This window comes from Doryrhamphus excisus, linkage group LG18 (genome assembly GCF_037039965.1).
Source record: "Doryrhamphus excisus strain RoL-2023G ecotype Guam linkage group LG18, RoL_Dexc_Guam_v1.1, whole genome shotgun sequence".
NCBI classification, from domain to species: Eukaryota; Metazoa; Chordata; class Actinopteri; order Syngnathiformes; family Syngnathidae; genus Doryrhamphus; species Doryrhamphus excisus.
In genome coordinates, this window is record NC_136374.1 from 17,363,895 (window position 1) to 17,380,797 (window position 16,903).

At 43.2% G+C, this 16,903-nt stretch overlaps 2 protein-coding genes across 3 annotated transcripts; one reads left to right on the forward strand and one right to left on the reverse strand.

Annotated features, from left to right (window-relative positions):
* The first annotated feature begins 238 nt into the window (after window positions 1–238).
* Window positions 239–12,291, forward strand: dnajc11b (DnaJ (Hsp40) homolog, subfamily C, member 11b). 2 transcript variants are annotated; one of them, XM_058054421.2, is made up of 16 exons: window positions 239–359; window positions 1,834–1,963; window positions 2,454–2,527; window positions 2,592–2,693; window positions 2,813–2,941; window positions 4,184–4,306; window positions 4,396–4,469; window positions 4,550–4,739; window positions 4,931–5,016; window positions 6,572–6,688; window positions 6,780–6,935; window positions 8,319–8,388; window positions 9,021–9,078; window positions 9,497–9,639; window positions 9,727–9,856; window positions 11,159–12,291. In XM_058054421.2, the coding sequence occupies exons 1-16, from the start codon at window positions 285–287 to the stop codon at window positions 11,182–11,184; spliced, it is 1,683 nt and encodes a 560-aa protein (XP_057910404.1). In that variant the 5' UTR covers window positions 239–284; the 3' UTR covers window positions 11,185–12,291. The 2 variants fall into 2 exon arrangements, with proteins under 2 accessions (XP_057910404.1, XP_078654569.1); XM_078798443.1 differs by lacking the exon at window positions 239–359 and adding an exon at window positions 384–485.
* Window positions 12,292–12,325: 34 nt separating this feature from the next.
* phf13 (PHD finger protein 13) lies at window positions 12,326–16,903 on the reverse strand. Its single transcript, XM_058054437.2, has 5 exons — window positions 16,511–16,903; window positions 15,711–15,815; window positions 14,701–14,880; window positions 14,209–14,623; window positions 12,326–13,960 (listed from the first exon to the last, which is right to left on the reverse strand). Exons 1-5 carry the CDS (start codon window positions 16,553–16,555, stop codon window positions 13,728–13,730), a joined length of 978 nt encoding a protein of 325 aa, XP_057910420.2. The 5' UTR covers window positions 16,556–16,903; the 3' UTR covers window positions 12,326–13,727.

The window sequence follows — 16,903 nt, forward strand, 5'->3', positions numbered from 1 at the left end:
AACAAGGTATTCACAAACAACAGATTCGTCTTTCAAAAAAATATTTCAAAAAACAAATTCGTATTTCTTTGCATATTTTTATGATAACCGTGAACATCTAACGTACAAATAAGTTAATAGTCATGAAGTTTTAGACAGGGAACTAACTACAACCTCTGTTCTTTCGGATGCAAACTGAAACATGACCACCAGAGGACGCCAAATACAACTTCCGCTCCTGGTTTTGTTGGCCAATTAGCTTGCGGTACACCCGAGGTGTGGGCGGGACTACACTGAAGGCAAACATGGCTGCGTCCTTAGACGATGATGTTGACTTCAATAACCAGGATTACTACTCCCTACTCAACGTGAGGAAGGAGGTACGTTTGTTGTCTTTGTCTTCCAGTCATGTTGAGCCACCTGTCCGCCATTCCGATTGTGTTTTTCGGCAGTTTCGTAAGGCAGAGTCTCCTCCCACCCCCGGCTAGCGGTGTGTCTGTGAGGAGGTATGATGCTGACACACGAACATGCAATAGCTTGATGGTCGAAATTGATTTGCGCAAAGATTCAGTGTTTCCGTCGTGTGTAAGGATTCGGAGGCTGCGGTCATCTAGCGGGACTCTTGTGGGTTGCAACTGTAATAATATGCATTTCTCCGATCGATTTCTGTAGGAGCTAGAACGATGCGATGTCAATGCATTTTACTTCTATACAGTGTATTGAATGGAGTGCTGTACTTATATTTTGGACAAGTTTATAATGCTGTATTTCTCAGCAGTTTACATACCTGTATGTAGTTTCAAGTCGCAGTTTTTTCTTTACAAAGACTATAATACAATTAAAACACTCAGTCAAGAAAGCAAATGAAGCGCAGTTAGCTTATAGCCATCAAATTATGCGAACGTATTTGATCATAATGTAATGTACATAAAGTGATTCTATAGGTCCATGCCTTTGTCTAAGGCCCCGTTTTCCCTCTTCTTCGTTCCTCCTTTCTAAATTGTGCACCTAATGTCTTTGACCTTCTCTTTTCCATGTTTTGTTGACAAAAATAACGACACTTAATTGTCATCTCCCATCTTCACTCAACGAGCAGCTAAGGCTAAACCAACTTATATTGACTCACAATTCCCTTTTTTATTTCACATTTTAGTCGTGAAGTAACATTGGTTTGCGATATAATGATTAGAATCTAATATTAAGATGAAATACTGTTTATTTACCATATAGTTCGCCTGAGAGCTGAGGCACAGCGGTGAAGTGACACCCCCCCTCCAATACTCCGGTTGGTTTGATCCACATCACGTGGTGGACGTTTGATGACGTCTGAGTAGCATTGGGGTGCTAGCATGCCGCCTGTAGAGGGCGCTTATCAGCCAAACTTCCTGACTTGATGAGAATATGAGCTCTGAACTCAATAAATTGGATTTTTTTCTTTCCCCCTCTCGGCACCTCCAAGTGAATGCCTCCCTGGACAATTGCCCATATGGCTCATAGCTAGAACCGCCAATGGCTGCCTGCTAGCTTGTTTACTTGTGTCTACTCCAACCATCTTGGACATAGCGCCACCTATGGAAGTGGAGGTTGAAAAACAATGACTCTTCCATGCAGGCTACTTACTATTTTGTGAATGTTTTGTGTTACCTTATTGGATTGATTTATTTATTGTATTGTTTTGAATTCATTGTATTTCAAACATATCATTCCAAAATGTCTACATTGTTTAGTTAGTAGTTATTTTTTGCAAATTAAGAATGTAAAACATTCTGTGATTCAGCAAACTTGGGGTTAGTGTTATATAATAGATTAGGATTTTGGCTTTTATCTATTTAGATATGGACTTTATTTTTTTAGGCAACTCTGGAGGAGCTGAAAGCATCCTACAGGAGGCTTTGCATGCTTTACCACCCGGACAAACACCGCGACCCAGAGCTGAAAAGGCAAGCTGAACAGCTTTTCAACCAGGTGCACCAAGCCTTTGAAGGTAAGTCCTGGCTCTACCAATTTTGCATCGTATCAATCTACCTTGTATGCAAAAAGTCCTTGCGAAAAGGTTGAATGTTGCTTTGTTGATGTGCATTGTATTTTTAAGATCTGTCCAATGGCAAAGGAAGACTTTTTGGCTAATTTTATTCTGTTGCATTTGCATTAATGCTAGTTAACATACAATATCCCTGTCAAATAAACCAATAAATAAATAAGCTAACTTAAAGTCATGAGTTGGGGCCTTGTTGATATTGTCAGAAGGAATTGCAGCTTGAATCGTGTTCCTGTAATTGCACTAATCTGTTTACGTATGTTGGAGCCTGATTTTATAATTAATTTCCCTGTTTTGCAAGTCCGTTATTATAATGAATTCTGTAATAATAAAGTATAAAGATTAAATAACCCTGTGGAAAAGAACGTACGGAGATCAATTGACACCCTAAGAAAAAAACTACAACAAAGAAATATCTTTCCCTCTGTTTCCTCAGTTTTGAGTGATCCTCATGCTCGAGCCATCTATGACCTTTTTGGGAAGAAAGGACTGGAAGTGGAAGGATGGGAGGTAGGCTTTCTGATTTATAATTCATTTTGTCATCATCTTCAATATGGTTACATCACGTGTTTAGGTGGTGGAAAGAAAAAGAACACCTGCAGAAATCCGTGAGGAGTACGAACGTCTCCAACGAGAAAGAGAAGAGAGGAGATTGCAGCAAAGAACAAACCCCAAGGTTTCCTCACGTGAATTATTGAGGGGCAAAACTCCACACTAATTATTTCCTGATGGATTCAATCCCTCTGATTTTCATTCATTCATTCACTCATTCATTCATTCATCACCAACCTCCAGGGCACCATCAGCGTGGGGGTGGATGCCACAGACCTCTTTGACCGTTACGATGAGGACTTTGAGGAGATGCCCGGCGGAGGCTTTCCGCATATTGAAATGAACAAGATGCACATCTCCCAATCCATAGAGGTACTGTAGAACACACATTAAAGTCATAAACTAAACCACTTTACAGTCTCGGTACAGCGGCAGCAGGCGGTGCATTTGTTACCTGGGCCTTAAGTGGGGATTTAACCCACTTAATCCACCTCTTAATACCACCATCACGTTGCAATTATACAAAGTGTCAATAATATGCAAAACTGCAATATTACAAAGCGTGTCATGACAGATGGAGGCATTTGGCGTATTACTAAAGGCACAAAACCTAGTTTACTCTTTCAATATATTGTTGCCGAGTTGTCTGAGTTACATTTTGAGCATTACGATCGCTGTAAATGTACCAAGTTTCAGACACCCCCAAACCTCAGAATTTAGATATATATATATATATATATTTATTTGGGCAAATATATGAAACTCAAATCAATCAAAATATAACTTTCCATTATTTACATTTGTTTTGTATTCAACTATCTGATCACAAGCCCAAAAGGAGTAGGCTGAAGCAATATATATAATATATATATTACATTTATATATATATATATATATATATATATATAAATGTAATATATATATAAATGCCTACCCCTTTTTGCAAGATATAATCATGTTCATGCCACAGTCTTGTTTTCCCCTGTTATTATTATATATTATTATATTTATTTGTTATTGTAATATTATTATTGTTGTTATCATTATTATCATTATTGTTATAATCTTTATCATTATTACCATTATTATTGTTATTATCACCATTATTATAATCACCATTCATATTACCATTTTCATCATTATAGTTGTAACAATTTTTTTATTTTTTTTATTAATTTTTTTAATAACTTAATTTTACAGACTTCATTGCTTCTTGTAGAGTGCTGTATCATTCCATCTGTTGTTTTCTGAAATCTGAAATCTGTATTTGTGCTTTTATTGTCAATTTATTTATCTAATAACATGACAAAAATATGCACTGGAAGTATCAAACACACCCTCTCCTGGGCTGAGACCAACGAGCTTGCATCCGACTGTTAGCCGCAGTGAGCGCTTTGTTGTCGAAGTCGGTTTTATTTTGCTCCGATCAACCAATGAGAGTACTAAAATATGCTGATGTTATTATGGGTCTGCTAGCCGGCCCCGTGAGGCAAATCTGAAATCTTAAAGCCCCATTGCCATCAGTGTTTCGGTGGCATAAATGGCCCCCGCGCTGCACTTTGGACACCGCTGCTGTATTTTCTGTTTTATGGGCTTTGTTGTCTTTTTTTTCAGGCGCCTCTGACTAGCTCTGACACAGCAGTGCTGTCTGGCTCGCTCTCCACCCACAACGGCACCGGAGGGGGCAACATTAACCTGACGGTTCGGAGGGTGATGTCCGCCAAAGGCTGGGGGGAGGTAGCAAACACGCACCTTAATGTCGCCACCATCGTAACGCTCTTTTGGTGCAGAATGTAAGCTTGCTCTTGGTACGTTCATCTGTGCAGGTGGAGTTTGGCGCAGGAGACATACTGGGACCTCTTATTGGATTTAAGGTGTTTCGGAATGTCACTCAGAGATGGTATGGACCGAGGCGCCATGGTCTGTATGACAAAACGCAGACTCGCTATGATACGCGCCTTCTGTTGTTCCTCTGCCCAGTTTCTTGACAGCGCAGTGCGGCTTGCAGTTTTCCCCCCGTGGCTTACGCCCCAGTTGTTCTTTGATGACGGCACGCCACCTGGACCAGAACACTATGGGGTACCTTCAGTGGCGCTGGGGGCCCAACAGCGCCATGACTACAAGTGTGGTGCGGGACACCAAGAGCAGCCATTTTACTCTCGCTGTGCAGGTAGAGCATACTCGGCAATCCAACACAGAACGCTCATTGGCCGCAACGTTGGGTACACTAAAGCTTAGTTTTAATTGACGGTTAGAGGTATCATTTTTCATATTTACTGAGGTTTTCTACAAAATTGGAAATATTTTCTGTTTCTCTCTCTTTGTGTCACTAAAATGTACATTTCTAATTGGCTTCTCTAGCTCGGCGTTCCTCACTCCTACCTCATGATGAGCTACCAGTACAAGTTCCAAGATGAGGACCAGACTAAGGTCAAAGGTTCCGTCAAGTAAGTCCGTCTCCCATTTAATGGGTCCAGCTCCCCGCAGGCAATTTAGAATAGCAACGGGTGGTGCTTGTCCAAATAAGTGTTAAAAATGCTTATGGATATGCATAATAATGGTAGGTTTATGGAACAATGCAGCAATTAAAATGAGGTAAGAGGGCGGGGTCATAAAGGTTGTCATGGTTTCAATCTTTGGAAAACACTCAAGGGCATTTTTGCCTTTTTTCCTGATATGTTGTGGAGCCAACCACTAAATGCTTCAGATTAATTTACTCCATGAATTAAAATAACACGCTTCAAATTAATCAACAAAGAAAATGATTATTTCTGTGATTTAAAAAAAGAAAAATATTTGATATAATTTTAACAGAATATTCAAGCGGAAACCTGTTTGTCAGTTCAAATCTTCTATTTCTGAATAAAGAGGCGGAAATTGAAAGTGTGTTTTTTGTTCATCTGTTTCATTGAAAAAAATAATCAACCGATTAATCAGTTATTGAGATAATTGTTCGTTGAAGCCCTAGCGGAAACCCTCGATTACATAGGCATCATTTATGGTTTAACTTCCCTGATTCCGACGTACGGCTTCTATGGCGTCTATACTATGAAGGTGTGAATGTTAATCGTATTAATTGTGTTAATCGTGTTAATCGTGCACCCTCCATTGCATAACGCGCCAGACGCTCTATTTTATGGAGTAAAACCAAACGTTTCAGCTGCTTCTTAATGGCCGATGCTCGCCAGCTTCTTCTTTGTTGGTGTTGGCGTCTTTCTTTCGATCGGCCAAGTGGCCATCGATGCTAGCTGTTGAAATAAAAACACTGAAACAATCTCAGGAGGATCGGAACGTCCCGGTTTTTATCAATGCTGAAGGCTCGATCCCCAACCCTTGAAGTTGGGCATCAAGCACTGTGGCGGCATTATTCTATTGAGTCAATATGACGCTTGCACAGAAACGGGAGTTTTACATTCATTATTTCATTTCGACAATTGTGAAATATAAACTAGACATGGAAGAAAATACAACGTCCATCTAAAATGAATAATGTTTTTTTTTAATAGTTGATTCATTGTTCATTTTCCTTGCGGGTCAATCAAAGAAATGTCATCAAACGGCGCCTCTGATCTCTTTTCCTGTGGTTGTAAAACCATCTCATGTCGTGATCAGGACCACAGAACTCTCAGATGATGGACTTGATGATTTGACTGCGTTCCGTGTGATCCCGCACACCCGTTACATAATTCATAAACCGTGTCAGAGCATGCTCGGACGGCAAATTAGTACTTTCATGTCATCATCAAATAATATTTCATTCATAGAAAGAATTGACTTGATGAAAAAATTTACATTTTCATTGTCTTGACATGCGAGTCCAATGCTAGCTACTAGCTAGCTACTAGCTATTTGATAAACGGGAATGAATGTTCTTCAATGTAAATGTCTACGGACTATGTTTTTTACACAAACAGTCGTTTCATATTCTACCCATGTTGCTGTCGTCCGTGGCGGCCCGTCCGTCCCGATTGACGTCTGTGTTCTTCCTTCTTCCTTCTCCAGGACAGGCTGGTTCGGAACAGTCCTGGAATACGGAGCAGAGAGGAAGATCAGCCGCCACAGCGTCCTGTCAGCCACTGTCAGCGTCGGCGTCCCTCAGGGCGTCACACTGAAGATCAAGTACTGACCAACGCAACGTTTGACACCTCGGTTTTCTGGTAGCCCTGCGGGGGCGAGGGGGGTGGTCTGATGTGTTTGCGTCCTCCTGCAGGTTGGCACGCGCCAGTCAGACGTATTTGTTTCCGGTCCACCTGACTGACCAGCTGCTGCCCAGTGCTGTCTTCTACGCTACGGCGGGACCGCTGCTGGTGTACCTGGCCGTCCACAAGCTGGTCATCGTGCCGTACACACGAGCGCAGAAAGAAGAGTCAGTACATGTTTCAAGTATTATACACAAATATGCAGTATGAACAGCATACACTAGCCGAGATGGGGATTATTATTATTATTATTATTATTATTATTATTATTACACAAACAATCCAAAACCTCATTTAGCCTTGGTCCAGGCAGTACGTGTTCAATCCCGGCTCATCAAGGTGTGAATGCTGGTCTGTGATTGACTGACTCCCTAATGTACCCCGCCCCCCTTTTATTTGAGCCACGCTAAGCTTAAAGGTCCCCCGTTATGCAAAATGGACTTTTTAATGATGTTCTTAGAGTAATGTGGGTCCCTAGAGCACCCCACGTGATAAAAATGGATCCTCTCCTCCACTTTACACAGAAGAGGCGCTCAAGTGCTTTTCAAAGTTCACGTGATATATGGGATGTATTACTTTGGTGTACAGTACATGTACAGTTAATATCACCTGCTGGAATATCACCTGTTCTCCCAACCTGGAGACATCAGATCTTCTAATTTATGGACATTTTGGAATTGCTAGTCGGAGGTGAAATGGAAATTCCATGGTTGGAATTGTTACATTATTGACGTATCGTGATGATATTCATTCATTTTCTACCGCATATCCTCATGAGGGTTGCGGGGGGTGCTGGAGCCTATCCCAGCTTTTCTTCAGGCGAGAAGCAGGGTCAATCCTGAACTGGTGGCCAGCCAATCACAGGGCACATGTAGACAAACAACCATTCACACTCACATTCATACCTATGGACAATTTGGAGTGGCTAATTAACCTAGCATGTTTTTGGAATGTGGGAGGAAACCGGAGTACCCGGAGAAAACCCACGCATGCACGGGGAGAACATGCAAACTCCACACAGAGATGGCCGAGGGTGGAATTGAACCCGGGTCTCCTAGCTGTGAGGTCTGCGCGCTAAACACTCGGACACCATGCAGCCATGTTTGATCTTTTTTTATTGACGGTTTAATACTGGATACTGGTTAATTAGTCGTGATTAATTTGAAAATTAATTAATTAATTTGAAAACTGTGATTAATCTGATTTAAAATGTTAATCATTTGGTCCTGTTTTTTTTGGATGACGTGCTGCAAAAAATAAGCAAGTTTTGAGTGCATCTCAATTTTACATTTTGACTCTTGAATCAGGTTTTTAATCCACAGGTTCAGATGTCAAACATGTCAAACATGTCAAACATGTCAAACATGTCAAACATGTCAAAAAGTGGATGAAGTGCACGGTAGCGCTTGTCAGAGACAGGCGTGGACAAACGCAGCTCGGTAGCGTTAAAGCTACAGACACACAAAGCAGCATGTTCCCAGTAGGGCCCACCATAAAACTGCCTAAATTCCAGCATTCCAGTAAGTGACGGGTGTCCTTGTGCTTCCCAGAGAGCTGGAGCTGCAGAGGAAGAGCTCGGCCACAGACATCGCCAAGAAGAAGCAGGAAGCGGAGTCTGCCGTGAGTCAAGCACCAAGTTTTTTATTTTTATTTTTTACACTTTTCCATGGAATCATTGCTTCTGTATGATGGAGTATTATGACAACAAAGTCCAATTCATGAGGATAAAGTACTAATTTTATTTTTTTTCTTGTACATTAATGACTTTATTCCCTAAATCTGAGATGATATTTTTTTTCAATATGGTTATAATACTCAGGCGGCACAGTGGACAAGTGGTTAGTGTGCATGCCACACATCTAGGAGAACTGGGTTTGATTCTCTGTGTGGGGTTTGCATGTTCTCCCCCTGCGTGGGTTTTTCCCCGGGTTTCCTCCCACATTCCAAAAAAAAATTCCAAAAACATGCTAGGTTAATTAGCGACTCCAAATTGTCCATAGGTATGAATGTGAGTGTGAATGGTTGTTTGTCTATATGTGCCATGTGATTGGCTGGCTCCAGTCCAGGGTGTGCCCCGCCTCTTGCCCCAAGACAGCTGTGTTAGTGGGTTAGGCTCCAGCATGCCCGCCACCCTCGTGAGGATAAGCGGTATAAAAAATGGATGAATGGGTCCTAATACTCCCTATCGTACTTCTGTGACCTGTTACTCTGATCTTGCCTGCCCCCCCCCAATTTAATTTTTCCCTCTGAAGGTTCTGCTGATGCAAGAGTCTGTGAGGAGAATCATAGAAGCAGAAGAATCCAAGATGGGTGAGGAAACGCATACGCAGCTTTTACACCAAAATATGAAAATGACCATTTTGTTTGTGGACTCTTCAAAACTTAGTCGCCCCCCCCCCCCCACTCACCCCCCCAAGGTGTAAATCAGACCCCATTTGTCACCGTAGCTGTCGGCTGCGTGATATATTGTGCAGCTGCGGGACTCCAACGTCCATCATCCGGTGCCGTGAAGCCAATCTGCATGCCGTAGCGTCCACAGAGGTTAAGTGTGTAAATCTGCGTCCGACCACTTTGCCATAAATCAAAACTGCGACCTCAGTGGGCTAATTAATTTCCCGTCACGTTTATGTAGAGCGTGCACGCGGTTATTTGAGGAGCCGCTAGCCCAATGCGTTTAACCTTCAGATGACCCCCAATCCAATGACGTGTTAACCGTTCATAACCGTAGGCCTGATCATCCTGAACGCCTGGTACGGGACGTTTGTGTCCGACACCAGCCAGAAGCAGGAGAAAGCCAAAGTCATCGACGTCACCGTGCCGCTGCAGTGCCTCGTCAAGGACTCCAAACTCATCCTCACGGAGGCTTCCAAGGTGCGTGTCGGCGTTTGCGTCTGCCGCCATTTTCCGTTTGTAACGCTGCGCACACGCAGTCCACGTGAACGGCTTCCCCTGCTGCAGGCGGGCTTGCCGGGCTTCTATGATCCGTGCGTGGGAGAGGAGAAGAGCCTGAAGTTGCTGTACCAGTTTAGAGGAGTCATGCACCAAGTCATCTCCGCAGACACGGAGCCGTTACGGATACCCAAACAATGTGAGTGGGCAGACCTTGTTTTATTTTGAAGGGAAGGGAAACTACATTCTCTAGATGTTTTATTGCATTACATATGCATTACACCACCATAGCAACCAGCATTAATGTATTTCATATTTATATTTTTTATTTCAGTTGGTAATGTTTTTTCTCTCACAATTACATACCAAGAAACAATTACAGTGGGCAGATCTTATTTTATTTTGAAGGGAAGGGAAACTACATTCTCTAGATGTTTTATTGCATTACATATGCATTACACCACCATAGCAACCAGCATTAATGTATTTCATATTTAGATTTTTTATTTCAGTTGGTAATCTTTTTTTCTCACAATTACATACCAAGAAACAATTACAGTGGGCAGATCTTATTTTATTTTGAAGGGAAGGGAAACTACGTTCTCTAGATGTTTTATTGCATTACATATGCATTACACCACCATAGCAACCAGTCATAATGTATTTCATATTTATATTTTTTATTTCAGTTGGTAATGTTTTTTTCTCACAATTACATACCAAGAAACAATTACAGGCATACGGTATTGTTTTTTAGAAAATATGCAATTACATCACAGCTTGTCAAAGCGTCCTCCTGCTGGAAAATCTTAAGTGAATGGACTTGTGAAACAGCACCCTCTGCTGGATTCATAGCGTCAGTGCTCTATATATGTACACTATATTACTATTGAACAATCAATATGTCATTTCTAAAAATGCTCATTTAGAAATAGGCAGCAATCTACTGTATTATTGTCGCTGTCCAACAAAATTATATATTTTTTATTTTAAAAACAATGAAAAGTTGATAGTAATAATAAAAATATATTTTGCAATCTGCTTTTTTGGGACAAAAAAGGGGACATAATATGCTAATTTTTTTTGTATTGACTTGTGGACTCCTATAGAGAAGCTATACACAATAACCCACACAGATAACTTTCTAGATCTTCCAGAATCGGCACCAATTCCAGCTGTATTTCCTTGGATTTGTGCTTCCCACCAAAACTGTCTGTTTTCATCGAGTCCCCCCATGGTCCACCTTTGGCCACGCCCACTCCGCTGCGATTGGTCACACTGCCAATGGACTTCCTGACTACTGCGAACAGCACTTTTTAATTTAGTGGGTATAGGAGTTGATGATAAGTGGTTAAATGACAATGACAATCACTCATTGTCGGACACACTTTGTCAGAGGCACCGGTGGTGCCGTGGAGCTCAGTGGCCGGGCGTGAGGCCGCTGTGTTTACCAATTCAATGCCCGGACTCACGCAGCAACTCTTTGCTTTTGTCTCATCAGCTCACAGGATCGAAACCGAGTCTTAGGAGCTGAAGCCGCGGAATGCAATGAAGGAACAAAAACTGTTGGACAGAAGTCTGCCTTTTGGACCCCCTCTCTGATGGTATTAGTGAATCCCGCCTCTCCTCTTTCCCTACGGGCCAACTCCGAGTTTCTACCACGTCTGCTTGACACTGCACACAACAAGCGTGAATGGAGGAGGACAGCGTCGGATACACACCGGAAAGAAGGACTGATTCCAATTCCGTCATTGATCGGCAAAGAGTTCCCAAAAAGGTGCTGTTTTACCTCATATTGTTGTGGACCTCATCCTATTTGTGTCACCTTACGTCCTTCAGAACCTTCCTAATAATATACTTAATATACGCTGCATCAAGTCTAGGCTGACTTGGATTGAGGGTTTCTTTTACGGTTTTTGTTAAGGTTTTAAGTCATATCAACATGTTTTAGTCGACTGCAGTGTCTGATGTCTAACTATGGATTAGAAAGGAAAGGGAAGTAACATCTTCGCTCATTTTAGGAACCGGTCAGATGATCTCAATTATGGATTACAAAACTTGATATTATTAATGCTCCCTTTCAAATTTAAAATGTCATATTTCTTGAAATGTAGCACTAACAAGATGACACTATGGCTGCTGCTACTACGTATTACATGTGATAATACCTGAGCCACTCTAGAACATGTTACTGTTTATTTTTCCATGTGTTTTTTGATGAACTATTCTAATGCTGCACTTTCCGCATATACTGTTGTACAGTATGTGTTGTAGCACAGGCAGCAAGCTCTTGTCCAATCAGATTACGGTACTGTTTATTACACCAATTATGATGGAGGAACGGAGGAAAACCACTTTTTTTGTTTTTGCACTGAGTTTGTGAATTGTGTGGGTGGGACCATTGACCCTTGTCGTTATTCTCTTTGTGTTGCTTTAAAATATGTTACAACTCATCAAATGAGATTACTTTGAGTGTCAGGTGTTTGTTAGGCCAGCGGACACTCAACCCCGCTCAAAATCGGTTACATCCCAGCCGTCATCCCAGACGTCCCAGTTTAATGTTTAGCGTCTATTGGAAGAGGATTTCTCTCTCATCTGTAAACGGTACAACACATGAATAAAAAATAAGCAGTTTCTAGTTCAACATCAATTTATTGGGGGTGGGGGGGGCAGTGACGTGATATGAACAACACCAACAAACGGCTAAAACGGTAACTCTTTATTTACAATAGTTTCATAGAAACAGTTTTCACCACAGTACAGATGATGCTTGTCGATAAAAGGGCAGAGGACAACCCAGCTAATTACAGATTTATGTTCGAATTCTAACGAGGGCTTCAGGCTCTCCAAGTGGCTTCGGATATATCGCTTGCAACGCGACATCACAGGCGCGTGGATGTGCTTCACCGGTTCGCCGACCGCGCCGTGCGTGTCGTTCTTCAGTCTGGGATTCCGTGTCTGCGGCTCGGGAGTTTTAACGTTGGTCACTGTACAGGAGTATGGCTTTTGTTTAAGTACACGCAAAGTATAACCCACACAAACAGGTCCATGGCACATCTGCTAAAATATTCTATCCAAATGGCAGCAAGCTTGAGGGAATACGACTGTAAAAAATACTGTTGGGAGGAAGTGATGAGACTGCTCGTGATGTCACTCTCTCAAACCCGCACACACACACACACAAGTTGATCCTTATAAAATTAAACAAAGTATAGATTTTTCATAGCAGCACATGCATTGACGTTCTCACTCAAATCACTCACATGCATATTAAACACTATTCCAGTAGAAGCTGAATGGCCTTTCTATAAATATATTTGTCTCTGAAAGCGTCAGCGTGAAAAGGAACAAATATATTCAAAACAAAACACGGGATGTAGTGTCCGATGCAAAATTCAGAGCGCAAGCCAACGCCCCCGCTGGCCGACTATCATATTGATACACACGGCAAACAAGGTTGGAAGACGGTTTGAGAAGAACGACCCCCCCCCCCCCGCCCCCTGGGGCTTCGCTTTTGCCACAATAAACTTAAATAAAGACAGACAGATGACGCAGATGCGGACTACATCTTTGTTCTATTGGATTATCAGCTTAATACTATAGCACCGTCTGAAGCAAAGATCTCAAGGCTTAGCTTGTTTCCTCCTTCTGAACTGCCGCTCGGGGCAACACCACCAAGAGGCTGCTGGGAGAAATCCGCTCCGGTTTCGTACGAACAACACGCCCGTCCCTGTTGCCAAAAGGGTTGATTTTAAGTGAGAAAAAGTGCAAAGAGTCTTTCCGACACATCCCGGCATGCACCGGGGATGGTGGCAGTTTGTGGAGGGACTCGATATGGCAGTTTTCCAGTGTTCACAAGACCCCGGGGTCCCTAGGGGCCCTAGAGTCCCTACAGTAGAGGTACGCCGCTATGCTAAGGTCATCTACAGACGTGTCTTTCAGTGATTGCCTGACGCAGAAGAGTCTGGAGGGAAGCACGAGTACACATCTGTAGAGCGAGGACGCTCGATGCAGGTCCACCCAGGAGGGATCGGCTCCGACCGACCGGAGGCCGGAGTTGGCCGTGGAGTTCATTCGAGCAGGTGCTTCCGCGGGCCGATGCGGGAGCGGTGTGAGCGGCGGGCGTCCGCGGGGCCGTGGGTCTCCCGGCAGCTCTGGCACGTGTACGTTTCCGGCACGTGGCTCTTGCGGATCTTGGCGCACGACAGGTGGATCCAGGTGTTGCACTTGTTGCACTCGATCATGGCCCGGCCGGCGAACGGCTTCATGCAGAAACACGTCACCAGGTCCCACGAGTCGTCGTCTGAGAGGACAAGGGAGGATTTAAATAAAGACGGTTGGCAACCCACGAAACACACTTCCGGCCTTCAAAATAAAACCACTTTGGGCTACATTGAGTTTACTTGTGTTTACTTGTGTTAACAAAATAAGGGCTCACACCAACATCGAGCCAGCAAACAAAGAAGACCAATTTCCAAAAACTATGGATAAGTTCAGACATTTCATCCAAAAAAGAAACCTAAACTGAAAAGAGGAATCGTAAGCGCTCACCCGAGTCCACCATGATGTCCTCATCCTCTCCTGAGCCATCTTCGTCTCGGAACACCACCTGCTTCCCCTGACGAAAGACCGTCCTGTTTCCTGGAAGGCCCTCGACTTTCTGCACCTTGACCGCCCCGTCCTCCAGGTCTTGTCCATCCCCGGACCGGCGCTCTTCTTTGGGCTCCTCTTTGCAAGAGGACGGGACGGACGCATGCTGGGGGTGGAGGGAAATGCTGATGTCGTCCTCCGGTTCCTCTTTTATGGGCAAGCCGCCCAAGGGGAAAGGGGGCTGCAGCCCCGGGATGCTCAAGCGAGACCGCCCCTGCTCCTGATCAGTCTGAAGCTCCTTCTCCTTTCTCCTCTTCTTCTTCTTCAGCTTCTCGGCTTTTCTTCGATCGTCGGCATGCAGGGAGGTGAACGTGTGCTGCAGAAAAGCAAAAGTATTCTGGGTTAAAAAAAACAAAACAATTAGGATTCAATTATTTTAAACATTCGGCTCACGTCTTTTTTGGTGTGACCAGACAGTGTGACGCCCAGTTGCGGACGATTCCTGCTCCTGTCCAGCGGGATCGTGGAGGGGCGCTGTGGACAGGACGGCGACAGGCCCGGGGTCCAGCCGTCGCTATCAACTGTGCTTCCGGTGCTGTTGGGGGGGCTGGACGTACTACGCAGTGACGAGTTCTGAAACAATAAAATCACATTCCCTGCCGTAAGAAGCAAGACGCCACACCTAAAATGTGGAAGGTGGTGTGCGAAATAAATCAAAAATACTATTATATATGCCAACAACAATAGAAGAGGGTCCCCTGTGTTTATGCTTGACGGTCTCGGGCTGATACTGGGATGCGGGGGCATGATACTGGGCCTGATACCAGACAAACCATGTGATGATCTTATTATCACATACTATTTAATCAAGAGCTTATTATCACGTACTATTGAATATTTACTATTATACTAATATTTACTATACTATTTACTATTTAACCGCTGACATGTTGACAGAGCACAAAACGGCATGTTGACGGCAGCAAAACAAACGCTCTGTGTTTACGCTCGTCATGCTATGTGATAATACTTCGGTACGAGGTGCATTATTAAAAAAAACAACAAAAAAAAACCTTAAACTGTATTATGGAAAACAGGAAGTGAACAAATGTAACAGTTACTGATTATAAAAGTACCAGATGGAGGGGTAGGATTTAATAAGCTTTGCTTCTTCCTACTCCTTTTGGACATGTGGAACTGGGAACTGATTATGTGATGCACTCAATTGGAATCTGATGCATGTTCAAATGAAATAAAACCATTACCATTACCATAATAAGGTTTCCAAAATACAAAAAAAGACGCCATGATGAAGTGAACAAACAAAACACGGCATTGCTCTTAATATTTTGCATCAGATGTTGTTTACATGGTTCTTAAATGCAGGATATTGCTTAGCTGGCTTGTCAACACTAACATATTAGTATTAGAGATGAAGAAAAATAGCGTAAAACCTTACTTACCTCTTGGGGGTATGGGATGTAACCAGCATAGGCCAAGACAAATGTGCAAAACTGGTTAAAATCCTCCACTGTCCTCTTTCTCTTCCTGTAAGGCGGACTGAAACCCTGCAACAGAAGTCATAGCATAAAGTCAGCTGTATTCTGAATCTCATAAACTTGTCGGTCTGTATGCTCGACAGTTGCAAAACCCCACAGATCCCCACTCATAACAATGGGCAGACAATGACAGCAACGCCTTTCGGTCGAAAATAAACGCGAAAGAACATTTTTCATGCTACCAACCCCCACCGATGAAGCTAACTGACAGATACAACAAACAGTACCCCACGCCACGGAGCTAGCCTCGGAGTTAAACAAAACAACTTTACGTGATTTCGCCCGGCAAGTCATCGCCAAACTATAACATTGACTTTCGGTCACTTGTACGGGTGTATTTTTTACTACCAGGTTGTATTTTTACTTCCAGATAAAGCTAGTTAGCGCATGCTAGCCATTAGGATGATGGAATGTTTCGTTATGCTAGCTTGAACAACAACACATCCTTACCGGTGCTGTCTTGAGTAAAGCTAAGGAATCCACGCACACGCACAAAAAAACAAGCAACATCATGCGTTTAAAGTCGGCGAAACATTTGCGTAAACCACATTTTTGCACCGTTCTGTCAACATTAGCGCATGGCAGCTAGCAGTGTGATAAGCAGCCCGAGCAAGAGGAACACTTGCTAGCATTGTTAGCATTATGCAAAAAGCACTCGACATCCAACAGTTGTTACTTCCCGCAATTATTGACTCTTTGCTTACCTCCGACTGGAAAGTGTGAGACGTCGACGGCTTGATGTCACCCATCTTCACGGGGTGTCGATGCTATCCTGACAGCCGAAGCGGGTGATGTCGTACGGACTCAATTCCAACCCTTCAAGACTGATGTGTTACCTCTTTTTCGAGTGAACGTTACCTCAAACTCCAAGCGTAGGTGTATGATGGCTTTGCCGCCGCCGTATTTGACTGGCACCGCGGTCTGTGCGAATAGACGAGCCGTTACGCGTTCCGGAGCTTAACCACGATGGAAATAATGGCCATCAGGCTATCCTGTAATGTCTTCTCCTTATCCAGTTAGTTGTTGAGAGAAGCTGTTCATTCGCCTGTCACCATCAGCCTGCCCACCACTCTTCTTCTTCGGTGAGATCAAATCTG

Coding starts and splice junctions, on each gene's coding strand:
- dnajc11b (XM_058054421.2), top strand. CDS start 285: ATGGCTGCGTCCTTAGACGATGATGTTGACTTCAATAACCAGGATTAC. Junction 6,936..8,318: donor ACACGAGCGCAGAAAGAAGA/GTCAGTACATGT, acceptor TGTGCTTCCCAG/AGAGCTGGAGCTGCAGAGGA. Junction 9,640..9,726: donor TCCTCACGGAGGCTTCCAAG/GTGCGTGTCGGC, acceptor CCCCTGCTGCAG/GCGGGCTTGCCGGGCTTCTA.
- phf13 (XM_058054437.2), bottom strand. CDS start 16,555: ATGGGTGACATCAAGCCGTCGACGTCTCACACTTTCCAGTCGGAG. Junction 15,816..16,510: donor CTCACACTTTCCAGTCGGAG/GTAAGCAAAGAG, acceptor CTTCTGTTGCAG/GGTTTCAGTCCGCCTTACAG. Junction 13,961..14,208: donor GGACATCATGGTGGACTCGG/GTGAGCGCTTAC, acceptor TTGTCCTCTCAG/ACGACGACTCGTGGGACCTG.